This window comes from Oncorhynchus nerka, linkage group LG22, assembly GCF_034236695.1.
Source record: "Oncorhynchus nerka isolate Pitt River linkage group LG22, Oner_Uvic_2.0, whole genome shotgun sequence".
Lineage (NCBI taxonomy): Eukaryota > Metazoa > Chordata > Actinopteri > Salmoniformes > Salmonidae > Oncorhynchus > Oncorhynchus nerka.
The window spans coordinates 7,834,596-7,854,926 of record NC_088417.1 but is presented as its reverse complement, the minus strand read 5'-3'; the positions used below and the strand labels follow the sequence as shown (position 1 = coordinate 7,854,926).

Here is a 20,331-nt window from a genome sequence, read left to right as displayed (position 1 = left end):
TCTGACTGATCGATGGTAGGCAGCAGCAGGCTCGTAAGCATTCATTCAAACAGCACTTTCGTGCATTTTGCCAGCAGCTCTTCGCAAGCACAGCTACTGTTTATGACTTCAAGCCTATCAGCCCAATGGCTGGTGTAACCAATGTGAAATGGCTAGCTAGTTAGTGGGGGGCGCGCTAATAGCGTTTCAAACGTCACTCGCTCTGAGACTTGAAGTAGTTGTTCCCCTTGGGTAACGCTGCTTCGAGTGTGACTGTTGTCGATGTGTTTCTGGTTCGAGTCCAGGTAGGAGCGAGGAGAGGGACAGAAGCTATACTGTTACACTGGCAATACTAAAGTGCCTATAAGAACATCCAATAGTCAAAGGTCTATGAAATACAAATGGTAGAGAGAAATAGTCCTATAAATACTATATTAACTACAACTTAAAACTTCTTACCTGGGAATATTGAAGACTCATGTTCATCTTAGGGAAGCTGCGAATTTTCGCAGCTTTTTGTTAAAAATCGCGCAACATTTCAGCGCCCTGCTATTCATGCCAGGAATATAGTATATGCATATGATTAGTATGTGTGGATAGAAAACACTCAGACGTTTCTAAAACTGGTTAAATCACGGCTGTGACTATAACAGAACGTGCGTTTCATCGAAAAGTGCAGGAAAATCTGATCACTGAAAATGGAAAAAAATATCCATGCGCCACTTCCAAGAATTGTTAAAGGTGACCCAGATTAAATGAGGTCGAGGTTGCAATACCTACAGTTCCACACGATGTCAACAGTCTTGTCATTTGCCTACGATTTGTTTCTTGGTCAAACGAAGAAGAGACAAGCCATTTCTTCAACCGGATATTTTGGTTGAGATTTATCCGGACATTATTTCCAGACGGACACCTATAGAATTTACATCGCCTCGTGATCAATTTTATCGCTTATTAACGTGTACTAATACCTAAAGTTGTATTACAAAAGTATTTCGAAGTGTTTTGTGAAAGTTTATCGTCGACTTTTTTAATTTAAAAAAATGACGTTACGTTAGAAAACGCTATTTTTTTCCGTTGTTTACACAGTCTTCATAGATCGATATCTAGGCTATAGATGGACCGATTTAATCGAAAAAAGACCCAAAATGATGTTTATGGGACATCTAGGAGTGCCAAGAAAGAAGCTCGTCAAAGGTAATGAATGTTTTATATTTTATTTCTGCGTTTTGAGTAGCCCCCGGCTATCGCAAAATCTGTCGTTAGGTGACGTTGCAGTATTTTGGGGGATACATGCTATCAGATAATAGCTTCTCATGCTTTCGCCGAAAAGCATTTTACAAATCTGACTTGGTGGATAGATTCACAACGAGTGTAGCTTTAATTCAGTACATTGTATGTGTGTATTAATGAAAGTTTGAGTTTTATCAAAAACTATACGTGGCGCACTTGAAATTTCCGCTGATTGATGTTCCCACCACGGGACCACGGCCCTAACAAGTTAAAAGGAACCACCAGCTTTCATATGTTCTCATGTTCTGAGCAAGGAACTTAAACGCTAGCTTTTTTACATGGCACATATTGCACTTTTACTTCTCCAACACTTTGTTTTTGCATTATTTAAACCAAATTGAACATGTTTCATTATTTATTTGAGGCTAAATAGATTTTTATTGATATATTATATTAAGTTAAAATAAGTGTTCATTCAGTAAATAAATCAATAAAAATCGGCCGATTAATTGGTATCAGCTTTTTTGGTCCTCCAATAATCGGTATCGGCGTTGAAAAATCATAATCGGTCGACCTCTAATTCTAATAATTAGCTGGTTGATAAACTGAATCAGGTTAGTTAGAGCTGGGGTTGATAGTATCCTACAGGAGGGTAATTCTCCAGGAACAGGGTTGGAGAGACCTGACGTAGGGAATAGGGTGAAGTTTGCCTTCAGTATGTTCATCCCAACTAGAACCCTATTGCCTTCACATCCCAACTAGAACCCTGTTACCGATTCCAAAGCGAATTACGAATTTACCTATTTCTTACTTAGCTCTTATCACAGTGGAGAACGGAGTTATTTCTATACTGAACAAAATATAAAAACGCAACATGTTTGTTGAGCTGAAATAAAAGATCCCAGAATCTTTCGATATGATCAAAAAGCTTATTTCTCTCAGATTGTCTGCACACATTTGTTAACATCCCTGTAAGAATGCGGTTCATTGACTACAGCTCAGCGTTCAACACCATAGTACTGTACCCTCCAAGCTCCTCATTAAGCTCTGGGCCCTGGGTCTGAACCCAGCCCTTTGTAACTGGGTCCTGGACCACCCAGGTGGACTACCCACCTGGACCACCCAGGTGGTGGACCACCCACCTGGACCACCCAGGTGGTGGACTTACCCACCTGGACCACCCAGGTGGACTACCCACCTGGACCACCAAGGTGGTGGACTACCCACCTGGACCACTCAGGTGGTGAACTACCCACCTGGACCACCCAGGTGGTGGACTACCCACCTGGACCACCAAGGTGGTGGACTACCCACCTGGACCACCCAGGTGGAGGACTACCCACCTGGACCACCAAGGTGGTGGACTACCCACCTGGACCAACCAGGTGGAGGACTACCCACCTGGACCACCAAGGTGGTGGACTACCAACCTGGACCAACCAGGTGGAGGACTACCCACCTGGACCACCAAGGTGGTGGACTACCAACCTGGACCACCCAGGTGGTGAAGGTAGGAAACAACACCTCCACTTCACTGATCCTCAACACACAGGCCCCACAAGGGTGCGTGATCAGCCCCCTCCTGTACTCCCTGTTCACCCATGACTGTGTGGCAACACACGCCTCCAACTCAATCATTAAGTTTGCAGACGACACAACAGTAGTAGGCCTGATTACCAACAATGATGAGACAGCCTACAGGGAGAAGGTGAGGACCCTGGGAGTGTGGTGCCTGGGAAAAAAAACTCTCACTCAACAAAATAAAGGAGATGATCGTGGACTTCAGGAAACAGCAGAGGGTACACCCTCCTATCTACATCGACGGGACAGCAGTGGAGAAGGTCGAGAGTAGGTAGCCATGTAGGAAGTAGGTAGCCATGTAGGCATTAGGTAACCATGTCGGTAGCCATGTAGGCAGTAGGTAGTCATGTAGGCAGTAGGTAGCCATGTAGGCAGCAGGTAGCCATGTAGGCAGTATGTAGTCATGTCGAGAGTAGGTAGTCATGTAGGCAGTAGGTAGCCATGTAGGCAGCAGGTAGCCATGTAGGCAGTATGTAGTCATGTCGAGAGTAGGTAGTCATGTAGGCAGTAGGTAGCCATGTCGAGAGTAGGTAGCCATGTAGGCAGTAGGTAGCCATGTCGAGAGTAGGTAGACATGTAGGCAGTAGGTAGCCATGTCGAGAGTAGGTAGACATGTAGGTAGTCATGTAGGCAGTAGGTAGCCATGTATAGAGTAGTTAGCCATGTAGGCAGTAGGTAGACATGATGGCAGTAGGTAGCCATGTAGGCAGTAGGTAGCCATGTAGGCAGCATTTAGCCATGTAGGCAGTAGGTAAGCCATGTAGGCAGTAGGTAGCCATGTAGGTGGTCATGTAGGCAGCAGGTAGCCATGTAGGCAGTAGGTAGCCATGTAGGTGGTCATGTAGGCAGCAGGTAGCCATGTAGGCAGTATGTAGCCATGTAGAGAGTAGTTAGCCATGTTGGCAGTAGGTAGCCATGTAGGCAGTAGGTACCCATGTATAGAGTAGTTAGCCATGTAGGTAGCCAATATAGGCAATAGGTAGCCATGTGGGACTCCAAGCCAAACAAACATTCCTCTACCAAAGATGGTTGATAAAATAAGATGTCCCACTCAGGTCGTTTACCACTGAAAGAAATGGTTAGTTCCGGTCTGCTTAATGGGGTGGGTCTCCCATAGCCACCAATGCATTAGCTAGCTGGGTTTGGTCTGCTTAGTTCATTGACTGTATATGAACCAGAACAAATTAGGGAGTGGGATGTCTCGCTTCAGTCTCTGCCTCTCTTCTTTATCCCCCCCAAATCCGCAAGGTCTCTGGGTTCATCAGTCTGTGTGTGTGTGTGTGTACTGTGTGATTGGGTTGGCCGTATTGTTGTTGAAACAGGCACGTGGCTGCTGCCTGTTTTTGTATGGACCATGTGCCTGCTACCACGTGTCCTAGCCCCCACCACCCATCCTCTACCCTGGTCCTTTGTTTAGCTAACCCACATATGAATAGACCAGAACATGAATACACCCCCCACCCCCTTTTCTTGTGGCAACAGGTCACAAAACTTGCTGCAGTGATGGAACACTGCGGTATTTCACCCAGTAGATATGGGAGTCTATCAATATTGGGTTTGTTTTAAAATTCTTTGTGGATCTGTGTAATCTGAGGGAAATATGTGTCTCTATGGTCATACATTTGGCAGGAGGTTAGGAAGTGCAGCTCAGTTTCCACCTCATTTTGTGGGCACTGTGCACATAGCCTGTCTTCTCTTGAGAGCCATGTCTGTCTACGGCGGCCTTTCTCAATAGCAAGGCTATGCTCACTGAGTCTGTACATAGTCAAAGCTTTCCTTAAGTTTGAGTCAGTCACAGTGGTCAGGTATTTTGCCACTTTGTACTCTCTGTTTAGGGCCAAATAGCATTCTAGTTTGATCAGTTTTTTTTGTTAATTATTTCCAATATGTAAAGTCATATTTTTGTTTACTCATGATTTGGTTGGGTCTAATTGTGTTTCTGTCCTGGGACTTTGTGTGGTCTGCTTATGTTTGTGAACAGAGTCCCAGGACAAGCTTGCTTAGGGGACTCTTCTCCAGGTTCATCTCTCTGTAGGTGATGGTTTTGGAATGACCATAGCCCTCACCCTCCGATCCAACAGGTCCCAGATGTGCTCAATGGGATTGAGAACCAGGCTCTTCGCTGGCCATGACAGAACACTGACATTCCTGTCTTGCAAGAAATCGCACACAGAACAAGCAGTATGGCTGGTGGCATTGTCATGCTGGAGGGTCATGTCAGGATGTAAGAGTACCACTGGAAAGGTACCACATGACGGAGGAGGATGGCTTCCCTGTAATGCACAGCGTTGAGATTTCCTGCAATTCCCTCCACCTCCTAATCGATCCCGCTCTAGAGTACAGGCCTCGGTGTAACGCTCATTCCTTCGACGATAAACGCGAATCCGACCATCACCTCTGGTGAGACAAAACTACGACTCGTCAGTGAAGAGCATTTTTTGCCAGTCCTGTCTGGTCCAGCGACGATGTGTTTGTGCCCATAGGTGACGTTGTTTCTGGTGATGTCTGGTGAGGACCATAACAGAAACCTTAATTGCCTACCGTCTGTAAGATGTTAGTGTCTTAACGACCGTTCCACAGGTGCATGTTCGTTTATGGTTCAGTGAACAAGCATGGGAAACAGTGTTGAAACCCTTTACAATGAAGATCTGTGAAGTTATTTGAATTTTTACAACATTTTTCTTTGAAAGAAAAAGGGACGTTTCTTTTTTTGACAAGTTTATTATTCAGCTCCTTTGGCTTTGATGCCTCATGATTGATTATTACTGTTCAAGTAGACTGTGGTTTTGCTGTGATCTGAGCTTTCAGTCAGTCCACTGACACCCCTAAGAGACTCTGGGTTGAGGTCAGTGATAAAATGGTCTACAGTACTTCTGCCAAGAGACGAGCGATAGGTGTACCTAGCATAGAGGTCTCCTCGAAGCCTGCCATTGACTTTGCATATACCCAGCGTCTGACAAAGCTGCAGGAGTTGTGACCTGTTTTTTTGTGGGTCATGTTGTTGTAGTAGTGTCTAGGGGGGCTGGAAAGGAATGCTGTCACCTCCAGGTAGGTGTTTGTCCCCATGTGCTGATGTAGCCGGTGCTATACTGTGTGGTTGATTGAGACTATAAACGTGGGACTTTGGAGATCAGGTAGTTTTAATCAAGCAGAACTCACTCTCTGCATCCAAAAGGAAATAAAACATTTGTAGAGCCACATATGTTCTGAGAATCGTCGCCTCTTTCTCTTCTCAGTGCATCAAAATGATTTGAGCACGAGCACGCAGGGCAAAACGTAAGTACACACTCCCCTTCTCCCAGGATGCAGGCATGCATAACAAATCAACACAACATATTGATATATGAACCTGGTGAAATTCACAAGGTACTTTAACAACTGTTACACGTGTCAGGTTCTTGTCCGGTTCTGGCATTTAAGTCGCCACAGACTAGTACATGTCCCTGGGCTGGAAATGATTTCCCCCTCTCAGATGGAGAAGCTGTCATCAAAGTATGGGGATTCCACTGGGGGGGACAATGTTAAGATAAATGACTTATTAATTTCTATACAGATGTAACATGTTCCTGTTTTGACTAATTTAATAGAGTGAGTTACGTCTGTTAGCACATCCTCTGAGTCTCTTCCCTGTTTCACACCTGGTGGTTCGGTGGATCAAAGGAGACACTGAAGTTTTTTAATACTATATCTCTTGACATATTGATGAAAATAGTCATAGCCTATAAACCTTAAAGCTGCATACTGGACCCTGTGCTTGGCACTCCTATGTTGAACATAATAAACAGCTCCCTCTCCACCAGATGTGTACCAAACTCACTAAAAGTGGCAGTAATAAATCCTCTCTTGAAAAAGCCAAACCTTCACCCAGAAAATATTTAAAAAACTAAAAATCGGCCTATATCGAATCTCCCATTCCTCTCAAAATGTTTAGAAAAAGCTGTTGCTCAGCAACTCACTGCCTTCCTGAAGACAATGTTTATGAAATGCTTCAGTCTGGTTTTAGACCCCATCATAGCACTGAGACTGCACTTGTGAAGATGGTAAATGACCTTTTAATGGCGTCAGACCGAGGCTCTGCATCTCTCCTCGTGCTCCTAGACCTTAGTGCTGCTTTTGATACCATCGATCACCACATTCTTTTGGAGAGATTGGAAACCCAAATTGGTCTACACGGACAAGTTCTGGCCTGGTTTAGATCTTATCTGTTCGAAAGATATCAGTTTGTCTCTGTAGATGGTTTGTCCTCCAACAAATCAACTGTACATTTCGGTGTTCCTCAAGGCTCCGTTTTAGGACCACTATTGTTTTCACTATATATTTTACCTCTTGGTGATGTTATTCGGAAACATAATGTTAACTTTCAGTACTATGCAGATGACACACAGCTGTACAATGAAACATGGTGAAGCCCCAAAATTTCCTGTGTTTCAGACATAAGGAAGTGGATGGCTTCAAATGTTCTACTTTTAAACTCAGACAAAACCGAGATGCTTGTTCTAGGTCCCAAGAAACAAAGATCTTCTGTTGAATCTGACAGTTCATCTTGATGGTTGTACAGTCGTCTCAAATACAACTGTGAAGGACCTCTGCGTTTCTCTGGACCCTGATCTCTTTTTTCACAAACATATCAAGACTGTTTCAAGGACAGCTTTTTCCATTTCCATAACATTGCAAAATTCAGAAACTTTGTCCAAAAATTATGCAGAAAAATGTATCCATGCTTTTGTCATTTCTAGGTTAGACTATTGCAATGCTCTACTTTCCGGCTACCCGGGTAAAGCACTAAATAAACTTCAGTTAGTGCTAAACACAGCTGCTAGAATCTTGACTAGAACCAAACAATTTGATCATATTACTCCAGTGCTAGCCTCTCTACACTGGCTTCCTGTTAAGGCAAGGGCTGATTCCAAGGTTCGCTAACCTACAAAGCATTACCTATCTTTCCGATTTGGTCCTGCCGTACATACCTACACGTACGCTACGGTCACAAGACGCAGGCCTCCTTACTGTCCCTAGAATTTCTAAGCAAACAGCTGGAGGCAGGGCTTTCTCCTATAGAGCTCCATTTTTATGGTCTGCCTATTCATGTGAGAGACGCAGACTCGGTCTCGACCTTTTAAGTCTTTATTGAAGACTCATCTCTTCAGTAGGTCCTATGATTGAGTGTAATCTGGCCCAGGAGTGTGAAGGTGAACGGAAAGCCACTGGAGCAATGAACCGCCCTTGCTGTCTCTGCCTGGCCGGTTCCCCTTCTCTGGCTCAAACCCTATTACGGGGGCTGAGTCGCTGGCTTACTGGTCCTCTTCCATGCCATCCCTAGGAGGGGTGCATCAATTGAGTGGGTTGAGTCACTGATGTGATCTTCCTGTCCATGTTGGCGCCTGTTGCACCCTCTACAACCACTGTGATTATAATTATTTGACCCTTCTGGTCATCTATGAACATTTGAACATCTTGGCCATGTTCTGTTATAATCTACATCCGGCACAGCCAGAAGATGACTGATCACCCCTCAGAGCCTGGTTCCTCTCTAGGTTTCTTCCTAGGTTCAGGCCTTTGTAGGGAGTTTTAGTAGTGGGGGTTGGGCCTGTTGCTCTGCTCTCTTTCTTTCTCCCTCCCTCTCGTAGACACCATAAGCAGTGGGTCTGGTCTACTTCGTTCATTGAACCATAAAAATACAGGGAAAAAAATAAGTGGGGTGTCTCGCTTCCTCTTCAGTCTCTAACAGTTTACGGGAGTAAAACTATTTATTTTCTTTATTTTTTTAGGTACAGAAGCTTTTAGATAACTATAATTTTCATATTTTATTTGTTTGTATTTTTAGGTAAAGAGGAGACTTTCAGTTTCTCTTATTTAATGCAGCAATACAGCATAAATTACAACTGTTTTTCCTCAACAAAATACTTCCAATGAATCTTTCAGGAAAATATTTTGTGAATTTCAATTTACAATTTATAATACATTCATATTTTAAATACACATTGTAAATATAACAAATATATATATATTTTTTTTAAAGAAACCCAAAGTACTTATAATTAATAATAGAATTCAACAAATGGAGCATACAATCTAAACACAGCTGTCTGAATGATGGCTGTCTGAATGATGGCTGTCTGAATGATGGCTGTCTTTCTGTCAGATGTCTAAACTTTGGATGTCCATTCCTCAAGTTCCCGTCATCACTTTTAAACTCAAATCTTTTAAACTCAAACTGTGTTTAGACTGTGTTTAAACACAGCCGACAGAAAGACAGCCATCATTCAGACAGCCATCGTTCAGACAGCCATCGTTCAGACAGCCATCATTCAGACAGCCATCATTCAGACTGCCATCATTCAGACTGCTGACAGAAAGACAGCCATCATTCAGACAGCCATCGTTCAGACAGCCATCATTCAGACAGCCATCATTCAGACAGCCATCATTCAGACTGCCATCATTCAGACTGCTGACAGAAAGACAGCCATCATTCAGACAGCCATCGTTCAGACAGCCATCGTTCAGACAGCCGACAGAAAGACAGCCATCATTCAGACAGCCATCATTCAGACTTCCGACAGAAAGACAGCCATCATTCAGAGACAGAAAGACAGCCAATGTTCAGACAGCCGACAGAAAGACAGCCATCATTCAGACAGCCATCGTTCAGACAGCCATCGTTCAGACAGCCGACAGAAAGACAGCCATCATTCAGACTTCCGACAGAAAGACAGCCATCATTCAGAGACAGAAAGACAGCCAATGTTCAGACAGCCGACAGAAAGACAGCCATCATTCAGACAGCCGACAGAAAGACAGCCATCATTCAGACTGCCATCATTCAGACTGCTGACAGAAAGACAGCCATCATTCAGACAGCCATCGTTCAGACAGCCATCGTTCAGACAGCCGACAGAAAGACAGCCATCATTCAGACTTCCGACAGAAAGACAGCCATCATTCAGAGACAGAAAGACAGCCAATGTTCAGACAGCCGACAGAAAGACAGCCATCATTCAGACAGCCATCGTTCAGACAGCCATCATTCAGACAGCCATCGTTCAGACAGCCAATGTTCAGACAGCCGACAGAAAGACAGCCATCATTCAGACAGCCATCGTTCAGACAGCCATCATTCAGACAGCCATCGTTCAGACAGCCATCATTCAGACAGCCATCGTTCAGACAGCCATCATTCAGACAGCCGACAGAAAGACAGCCATCATTCAGACAGCCATCATTCAGACTGCCGACAGAAAGACAGCCATCGTTCAGACAGCCATCATTCAGACAGCCATCGTTCAGACAGCCATCATTCAGACAGCCGACAGAAAGACAGCCATCACCCAGACAGCCATCATTCAGACAGCCGACAGAAAGATAGCCATCATTCAGACAGCCATCCGACGATAAAACAGCCGTAATCATCTTAAAGTGACAAGTAGAGGCTACTAAGAATGTGCACATAGATATACACTAAACAGAAATATAAACGCAACATGTAAAGTGTTTGTCCCGTCTTTCATGATCAATCAAATGTTGTGCACAAATGTGTTTACATCCCTGTTAGTGAGCACTTCTCCTTTGCCAAGATAATCCATCCACCTGACAAGTGTGGGCATATCAAGAGGCTGATTAAACAACATGATCATTACACAGGTGCACCTTGTGCTGGGGACAATAAAATGCCACTCTAAAATGTGCAGTTTTGTCACCCGACACAAGGCCACAGATGTCTCAAGTTTTAAGGGAGCGTGCAATTGGCATGCTGACTGCAGGAATGTCCACCAGAGCTGTTGCCAGATAATTGAATGTTCATTTCTCTACATAAGCTGCTTCCAACGTCATTTTAAACTGGCCTCACCACAGAGCACGTGTATGGCGTTGTGTGCGTAAGCGGTTTGCTGATGTCAACGTTGTGAACAGAGTGCTTCATGGTGGTGGTGGGGTAATGGTTTCGGCAGGCTTAAACTACGTACAATATTTTATGTTATTGATGGCAATTTGAATGCACAGAAATACCGTAACGATATCCCGAGGCCCGTGAATCACCGTAACGATATCCCGAGGCCCATGAATTACCGTAACGATATCCCGCGGCCCATGAATTACCGTAACGATACCCGAGGCCCGTGAATTACCGTAACGATATCCCGAGGCCCATGAATTACCGTAACGATATCTAGAGGCCCATGAATTACCGTAACGATACCCGAGGCCCGTGAATTACCGTAACGATATCCAGAGGCCCATGAATTACCGTAACGATATCTAGAGGCCCATGAATTACCGTAACGATATCCCGAGGCCCATGAAATACCGTAACGATATCCCGAGGCCCATGAAATACCGTAACGATATCCCGAGGCCCATGAAATACCGTAACGATATCCCGCGGCCCAAGAATTACCGTAACGATATCCCGCGGCCCATGAAATACCGTAACGATATCCCGAGGCCCATGAAATACCGTAACGATATCCCGAGGCCCATGAAATACCGTAACGATATCCCGAGGCCCATGAATTACCGTAACGTTATCCCGAGGCCCATGAAATACCGTAACGTTATCCCGAGGCCCATGAAATACCGTAACGATATCCCGAGGCCCATGAATTACCGTAACGATATCCCGAGGCCCATGAAATACCGTAACGATATCCCGAGGCCCATGAAATACCGTAACGATATCCCGAGGCCCATGAAATACCGTAACGATATCCCGCGGCCCAAGAATTACCGTAACGATATCCCGCGGCCCATGAAATACCGTAACGATATCCCGAGGCCCATGAAATACCGTAACGATATCCCGAGGCCCATGAATTACCGTAACGATATCCCGAGGCCCATGAATTACCGTAACGTTATCCCGAGGCCCATGAAATACCGTAACGATATCCCGAGGCCCATTTTCTTTTAAAGGTATTCTCTGTCGTGAATTTATTTAAAATGGACTGATTTCCACATATGAAATGTAACTCGGTAAAATCGTTGAACTTATATTTTTTTGTTCAGTATAAAAATCCTCTTTTACTTTGTACAGACACATACAATTCCCTACGTAGTGCACTACTTTTGACCAAAGCCACTGGTCAAAAGTAGTGCACTTTATAGGGAATAGGGTGCCATGTCAGACAACACCGTAGTTTGATGTGGTCCATAGATTAGTAGTGATTGGTTCCAGTGTTGTCATGACGACGAGGGAAACCGTAATGATTATGTGGGAGTCCAACAAACTCGTTTTCTGGTATTTTATTAGAATCCCCCCGTTAGCTGTTGCTATAGCAGCAGACACTCTTCCTGGGGTTCCACACAACACATAATACAGAACATGAATAGACAAGAACAGAACTACATCAATATAAAAAAAGGCTAAATACATCAGTATATTTGTTTATATCCCACATTCCTCCAGCCGTCATCTCTCTACAGAGTTCACTATAACATAAGATAGTATTCTATCATAGATGGATATAACGAGTCCAAACCAGTTTTCTCTTCCTGAAGGAGTGACGAACAGAATGGCACCAACCCAAACTAACCCGCCCACCAACCCAACACGCCAACCCAACCAACTGACCAAACTAACCCAACCCCCACCGACCAACCCAACCCTCCCACCAACCAACCCCCCCCCACCAACCAACCCAACCCCCCACCAACCAACCCAACCCCCCCCCACCAACCAACCAACCCAACCACCCCACCAACCCCTTAGGGATCTGGACAGAAGTAGTGCACTATATATGGGATAGGTTTCCATTTGGGAGTCCACCTGTTCAATGTGAGATCAACTTGCTCTGGCCCCAGTGTTTTGTTGATTTACAGTAACACCATTGTCTTAGGTCAGATAGCGTGTCGATTCTGCCTGCAGGGGACGAGAGTCGCGAAGGAGTGGTACCATTCTGAAGTAGACAGCGACTCACACTGTCATTAAAGACTGTCAGTATAGACAGTATACACCTTGTTGATATACAGCTAGAGAAAAACACTGGGATAAAAACACAGAACACACTCAAATCTAAAGAGGCTGAGACTCTGAGCATGGAAATGTCTGTCTGTCTGTCTGCCTGCCTGCCTGCCTGTCTGTCTGTCTGTCTGCCTGCCCTCCATACTGGAGCAGTTGTATAGAGGATGAAAGGAGTGTCCTGGACACCTGGGATGCATCCTAAATGGCAATCTATTCCCTTTCTAAAAAAATATCTTATTTTAAAGTATTTTTTTTCCCTTTTGAAAAACTATAGTGCACTATAGAAGGGAATAGGGTGCCATTTGGGACACAAACAGGATCCATCTGTTTTGCCATCCAGGGGCGGCAGGTAGTTAGAGTGTAGAGGCGGCAGGTAGCCTAGTGGTTAGAGTGTAGAGGTGGCAGGTAGCCTAGTGGTTAGAGTGTAGAGGTGGCAGGTAGCCTAGTGGTTAGAGTGTAGAGGTGGCAGGTAGCCTAGTGGTTAGAGTGTAGAGGTGGCAGGTAGCCTAGTGGTTAGAGTGTAGAGGGGGCAGGTAGCCTAGTGGTTAGAGTGTAGAGGGGGCAGGTAGCCTAGTGGTTAGAGAGTATAGGTGGCAGGGTAGCCTAGTGGTTAGAGTGTAGGGATGGCAGGTAGCCTAGTGGTTAGAGTGTAGAGGTGGCAGGTAGCCTAGTGGTTAGAGTGTAGAGGTGGCAGGTAGCCTAGTGGTTAAAGTGTAGAGGTGGTAGGGTAGCCTAGTGGTTAGAGTGTAGAGGTGGTAGGGTAGCCTAGTGGTTAGAGTGTAGAGGAGGCAGGTAGCCTAGTGGTTAGAGTGTAGAGGTGGCAGGTAGCCTAGTGGTTAGAGTGTAGAGGCCTAGTGGTTAGAGTGTAGGGACGGCTGGTAGCCTAGTGGTTAGAGCGTTGGTAGCCTAGTGGTTAGAGTGTAGGGACGGCAGGTAGCCTAGTGGTTAGAGTGTAGGGACAGCAGGTAGCCTAGTGGTTAGAGCGTTGGACTAGTAACCGAAAGGTTGCAAGATCAAATCCCTGAGCTGACAAGGTAAAAATCTGTCGTTCTGCCCCTGAACAAGGCAGTTAACCCACTGTTCTCCGGTAGGCCGTCATAGTAAATAAGAATTTATTCTTAACTGACTTGCCTAGTTAAATAAAGGTTAAATAAAAAATTTGTGATCTGAGAGGAGAAGTATCTCCTTGCCTCAACTGTATTGGAGGTCACAGTCCAAGATCCCTCCCCCCTCTGACTTTTTTCTCCAATGGGGTTTGAGAATGAGGAGAAAGAGTGCAAGAAATCAAGGGAAGATGAATTGAGAGAGTCAGGGGAGGACTGTTGAGGGGTAGGTTAACCCTCGTCTCTCCCGCTTGACAGCTGCTGTGAGAAGAGACTGGGTGAGGGGGGCAGGCAGGTGGTCAAGGCTTGGTCTCTGTAGGTAACGGAGGCTCTGGTGAGGCTGCTGGAGTGGGTACGATAGCTGGCGTAGAGAACCAGGAGGACATGGCTGACTTCGCGCTGCTCAGAGCTCCACCCACCGACTGACCTGGAGGGATTAGATATACAGCGCATTCGGAAAGTATTCAGACCCCTAGACCTTTTCCACATTTTGTTACATTACAGCCTTATTCTAAAATGAATGAAATATTTTTTTTTCCCTCAATCTACACACAATACTCCATAATGACAAAGCAATAATTAATTTATCTTTATTTGTGTGCAAATTTATAAAATATAATAAACAGAAATATATTATTTACATAAGAATTCAGACACTTTGCTATGAGACTCGAAATTGAGTTCAGGTGCATCCTGTTTCCATTGATCATCCTTGAGATGTTTCTACAACTTGATCAAAGTCCTCCTGTGGTAAATTCAATTGATTGGACATGATTTGGAAAAGGCACACACCTGTCTATATAAAGTCCCACAGTTGACAGTGCATGTCAGAGCAAAAACCAAGCCATAAGGTCGAAGGAATTGTCTGTAGAGCTCAGAGACAGGATTGTGTCGAGGCACAGATCTGGGGAATGGTACCAAAACATTTCTGCAGCATTGAAATATATTATTTACATAAGAATTCAGACACTTTGCTATGAGACTCGAAATTGAGTTCAGGTGCATCCTGTTTCCATTTATCATCCTTGAGATTTTTTTACAACTTGATTGGAGTTCACTTGTAGTAAATTCAATTGATTGGACATGATTTGGAAGGCATGATTAGGGAAGGGTACCAAATAGTTCCTGCAGCATTGAAGGTCCCCAAGAACACAGTGGGCTCCATCATTCTTAAATGGAAGAAGTTTGGAAACACCAAGACTCTTCCTAAAGCTGGCTGACCGGACAAACTGAGCAATCGAGGGAGAAGGGCCTTGGTCAGGGAGGTGACCAAGAACCCAATGGTCATTCTGACAGAGCTCCAGAGTTCCTCTGTGGAGATGGGAGAAACGTCCAGAAGGACAACCATCTCTGCAGCACTCCACCAATCAGGCCTTTATGGTAGAGTGACAGCCCACTTGGAGTTTGCCAATGGGCACCTAAAGGACTCTCAGACAGAGAAACAAGATTCTCTGGTCTGATGAAACCAAGATTGAACTGTTTGGCCTGAATGCCAAGCATCACGTCTGGAGGAAACCTGGCACCATCCCTACGGTGAATCATGGTGGTGGCAGCATCATGCTGTGGGGATGTTTTTCAGCGGCAGGGACTGGGAGACTAGTCAAGAGTGAGGGAAAGATGAACGGAGCAAAGTACAGAGAGATCCTTGATGAAAACCTGCTCCAGAGCGCTCAGGACCTCAGACTGGGGCGAAGGTTCACCTTCCAACAGGACAACGACCATAAGCACACAGCCAAGACAAGGGAGGAGTGGCTTCGGGACAAGTCTCTCTGAATGTTCTTGAGTGGCCCAGCCAGAGCCTGGACTTGAACCCGATTGAAGATCTCTGGAGAGACCTGAAAATAGCTGTGCAGTGACGCTCACCATCCAACCTGACAGAGCTTGAGAGGATCTGCAGCGAATGGGAGAAACTCCAAATACAGGTGTGCCAAGCTTGTAGCGTCAAACCCAAGAAGACTAGAGGCTGTAATCACTGCAAAAGGTACTTCAACAAAATACTGATTAAAGGGTCTGAATACTAAATAAATGGAATATTTATTTTTTATTTGTAATACATTTGCAAAAATTTCTAGGCTGAAACGTAATAAAATGTGGAAAAGTCAAGGAAAAGTCTAGGGATCTGAATACTTTCCTGAATGCACTGTACTGTTAGGGTTGCAAAATCACAGTAACTTTCCCAAAAATCACAGGTTTTCCAGACATTTTGTTTGCAGGATTCTGGTTTTCCTGTTAGTATGGCTGTCTGGGGAAGGGTTGGCTAAAGAGTGTCTGTCTGTCTGTCTGTCTGTCCGTCCGTCTGTCTGTCTGTCTCACTGGGGAAGGGTTGGCTAGAGAGTTGGATTGTCTGTCTCACTGGGGTAGGGTTGGCTAGAGAGGCTGACTCGGTCTCACCTACTGCCTTCCCAGTCTGCACAACACTCCGACTGGTGGTGATCACAGCTGCCCCCATCTTCTTCCCGCGCTCACTGTTCTGCACCGAGCTGAAATTGAGAGAGAAAACAGAATGGCTACTCAGTCACAACTAACCATCTGGAACCCAGAAATAAACCCTGGTGTCACATTTCTCTGCTCTTCCAAGAAACAAAACAGTAGTGGTCTATCTGAATGTTCTGGGTGTTACTACGACTCATTATAGTAGTGAGAGAGGTTGAGAGATCTAATCATCCAACCTGAGTAGCCGGATGTTATCACAACAAATATACAACAAAATCCAGCCTGGTTGTATCTTTTTAATGTCAACACACATTTCAACATTACAGTGCCAAGATTAGAGGTCGACCGATTAATTAGGGCGACTTCAAGTTTTCATAACAAATCGGTAATCTGCATTTTTTTGGTGGCCGATTATATTGCAATCCATGAGGAAGACCGCGTGACAGGCTGACCACCCTGTTACGCGAGTGCAGGCAGCAAGGAGCCAGCTAGCTAGCGTTAAACTGATCTTATAAAATCAATCAATCATAATCACTAGTTAACTACACATGGTTGATGATATTACTAGTTTAACTAGCTTGTCCTGCGTTGCATATAATCACTAGTTAACTACACATGGTTGATGATATTACTAGTTTAACTAGCTTGTCCTGCGTTGCATATAATCACTAGTTAACTACACATGGTTGATGATATTACTAGTTTAACTAGCTTGTCCTGCGTTGCATATAATCGATGCGGTGCCTGAAATTGTGTCACTTCTCTTGTGTTCCAGTGCAAGCAGAGTCTGGGTATATGCAGCGGTTTGGGCCGCCTGGCTCGTTGCCGAACTGTGTGAAGACCATTTCTTCCTAACAAAGACCGTAATTAATTTGCCAGAATTTTACATCATTATGACATAACATTGAAGGTTGTACAATGTAACAGGAATATTTAGACTTCGGTTGCCGCCTGTTCGATAAAATACGGAACGGTTCCGTATTTCACTGAAAGAATAAACGTGTTTTCGAAATTATAGTTTCCGGATTTGACCATATTAATGACCAAAGGCTCGTATTTCTGTGTGTTATTATGTTATAACTAAGTCTATGATTTGATATTTGATAGAGCAGTCTGACTGAGCGGTGGTAGGCAGTAGCAGGCTTGTAAACATTCATTCAAACAGCACTTTCCTCCGTTTGAGGAGTTTTTCGCAGTGTTTGAAGCACAGCGATGTTTATGACTTCAAGCCTATCAACTAGGGTGTATGGTCTAGGGGTCTATTTGGAATTCAGCTGTTGTCCCTTCCACGTCAACATCAGTGCCCTCTGTGACCCTGCAACTCGGCACATTTTGCCAGACCGGCTAGAGGGGAGTTATTCTACATCCCTACTGCCCCAGGCTGTCCAGAGGAGAGATATTCTACATCCCTACTGCCCCAGGCCGGCCAGAGGAGAGATATTCTACATCCCTACTGCTCCAGGCTGTCCAGAGGAGAGATATTCTACATCCCTACTGCCCCAGGCTGTCCAGAGGAGAGATATTCTACTGCCCCAGGCCGGCCAGAGGAGAGATATTCTACTGCCCCAGGCCGGCCAGAGGAGAGATATTCTACATTCCTACTGCCCCAGACTGGCTAGAGGAGAGATATTCTACATCCCTACTGCCCCAGACTGGCTAGAGGAGAGATATTATACATCCCTACTGCCCCAGACTGGCTAGAGGAGAGATATTCTACTGCCCCAGACCGGCTAGAGGAGAGATATTCTACATCCCTACTGCCCCAGACTGGCTAGAGGAGAGATATTCTACATCCCTACTGCCCCAGACTGGCTAGAGGAGAGAGATTCTACATCCCTACTGCCCCAGACTGGCTAGAGGAGAGAGATTCTACATCCCTACTGCCCCAGACTGGCTAGAGGAGAGATATTATACATCCCTACTGCCCCAGACTGGCTAGAGGAGAGATATTATACATCCCTACTGCCCCAGGCCGGCCAGAGGAGAGAGATTCTACTGCCCCAGGCCGGCTAGAGGAGAGATATTCTACTGCCCCAGACTGGCTAGAGGAGAGATATTATACATCTCTACTGCCCCAGGCCGGCCAGAGGAGAGAGATTCTACTGCCCCAGACTGGCTAGAGGAGAGAGATTCTACTGCCCCAGACTGGCTAGAGGAGAGATATTCTACTGCCCCAGACTGGCTAGAGGAGAGATATTCTACATCCCTACTGCCCCAGACTGGCTAGAGGAGAGAGATTCTACTGCCCCAGACTGGCTAGAGGAGAGAGATTCTACTGCCCCAGGCCGGCTAGAGGAGAGATATTCTACTGCCCCAGGCCGGCTAGAGGAGAGAGATTCTACATCCCTACTGCCCCAGGCCGGCCAGAGGAGAGATATTCTACATCCCTACTGCCCCAGACTGGCTAGAGGAGAGTTATTCTACTGCCCCAGACTGGCTAGAGGAGAGATATTCTACATCCCTACTGCCCCAGACTGGCCAGAGGAGAGTTATTCTACTGCCCCAGGCCGGCCAGAGGAGAGATATAGAACCCATTGCCCTTTATGGTTGTGAGGTCTGCGGTCCACTCACCAGCCAATAATTCACATAATAGGACAAACACCAAATTGAGACTCTGCATGCAGAATTCTGCAAAATTACCCTCTGTGTACAACGTAAATTGGAGAGAACACCCAACCAAATCATGAGAAAACAAAAAGATAATTACTTGACACATTGGAAATAAAAACCAGAATGCTATTTGACCCTAAACAGAGAGTACACAGCGGCAGAATACCTGACCACTGTGACTGACCCAAACTTAAGGAAAGCTTCGACTATGTACAGACTCAGTGAGCATAGCCTTGCTATTGAGAAAGGCAGCCGTAGGCAGACATGGCTCTCAAGAAATGTGTGGAGTGGTTGAAAAATGAGTTTTAATGACTCCAAGCTAAGTGTATATAAACTTCCGACTTCAACTGTAGCTACTCCTCTGAACTCTCACTGTACCAATGCATGGCAGCCTTCACAGTAATGCAGCAGGTTGAGAGCTTCAGTGTCCACATCACCAACAAACTAGAATGGTCCAAACACACCAAGACAGTCGTGAAGACGGCATGACAAAGCCTATTCCCCCTCAGGACACTAAAAAGATTTGGCATGGGTCCTCAGATCCTCAAAAGGTTCTACAGCTGCAACATCGAGAGCATCCTGACTGGTTGCATCACTGCCTGGTACGGCAATTGCTCGGCCTCCAACCGCAAGGCACTACAGAGGGTAAGGCGTACGGCCCAGTACATCACTGGGGCTAAGCTTCCTGCCATCCAGGACCTCTATACCAGGAGGTGTCAGAGGAAGGCCCTAAAAATTGTCAAAGACCCCAGTCATAGACTGTTCTCTCTACTAACGCATGGCAAGCGGTACCGGAGTGCCAAGTCTAGGACAAAAAGGCTCCTCAACAGTTTTTACCTCCAAGCCATGAGACTCCTGAACAGGTAATCAAATGGCCACCCGGACTATTTGCATTGTGTGCCCCCTCCCAACCCCTCTTTTACGCTGCTGATGCTCTCTGTTTATCTTATATGCATAGTCACTGTACATACTACCTCAATCAGCCTGACTAACCAGTGTCTGTATATAGCCTCTCTACTGCATAGAGCCTCTCTACTGTATAGAGCCTCTCTACTGCATAGAGCCTCTCTACTGCATAGAGCCTCTCTACTGCATAGAGCCTCTCTACTGTATAGAGCCTCTCTACTGTATAGAGCCTCTCTACTGTATAGAGCCTCTCTACTGTATAGAGCCTCTCTACTGTATAGAGCCTCTCCTGTATAGAGCCTCTCCTGCATAGAGCCTCTCTACTGCATAGAGCCTCTCTACTGCATAGAGCCTCTCTACTGCATAGAGCCTCTCTACTGCATAGAGCCTCTCTACTGCATATAGCCTCTCTACTGCATAGAGCCTCTCTACTGTATAGAGCCTCTCCTGTATATAGCCTCTATACTGCATAGAGCCTCTCTACTGTATAGAGCCTCTCTACTGTATAGAGCCTCTCTACTGCATAGAGCC

At 45.4% G+C, this 20,331-nt stretch overlaps 1 protein-coding gene across 2 annotated transcripts in view; it reads right to left on the bottom strand.

The window, feature by feature from the left end:
• Positions 1-12,459: 12,459 nt before the first annotated feature.
• LOC135563732 (late secretory pathway protein AVL9 homolog) overlaps positions 12,460-20,331 on the bottom strand; it is a 52,791-nt gene continuing 44,919 nt past the window's right edge. For both annotated transcript variants that reach the window (XM_065006882.1, XM_065006883.1), the window contains 2 exons: positions 16,243-16,331; positions 12,460-14,278 (listed from right to left, as the gene is read on the bottom strand). In XM_065006882.1, coding sequence (XP_064862954.1) covers positions 14,151-14,278; positions 16,243-16,331 — 217 coding nt within the window. In that variant the 3' untranslated portion in view covers positions 12,460-14,150. The remainder of the gene's footprint in view (positions 14,279-16,242; positions 16,332-20,331) is intronic.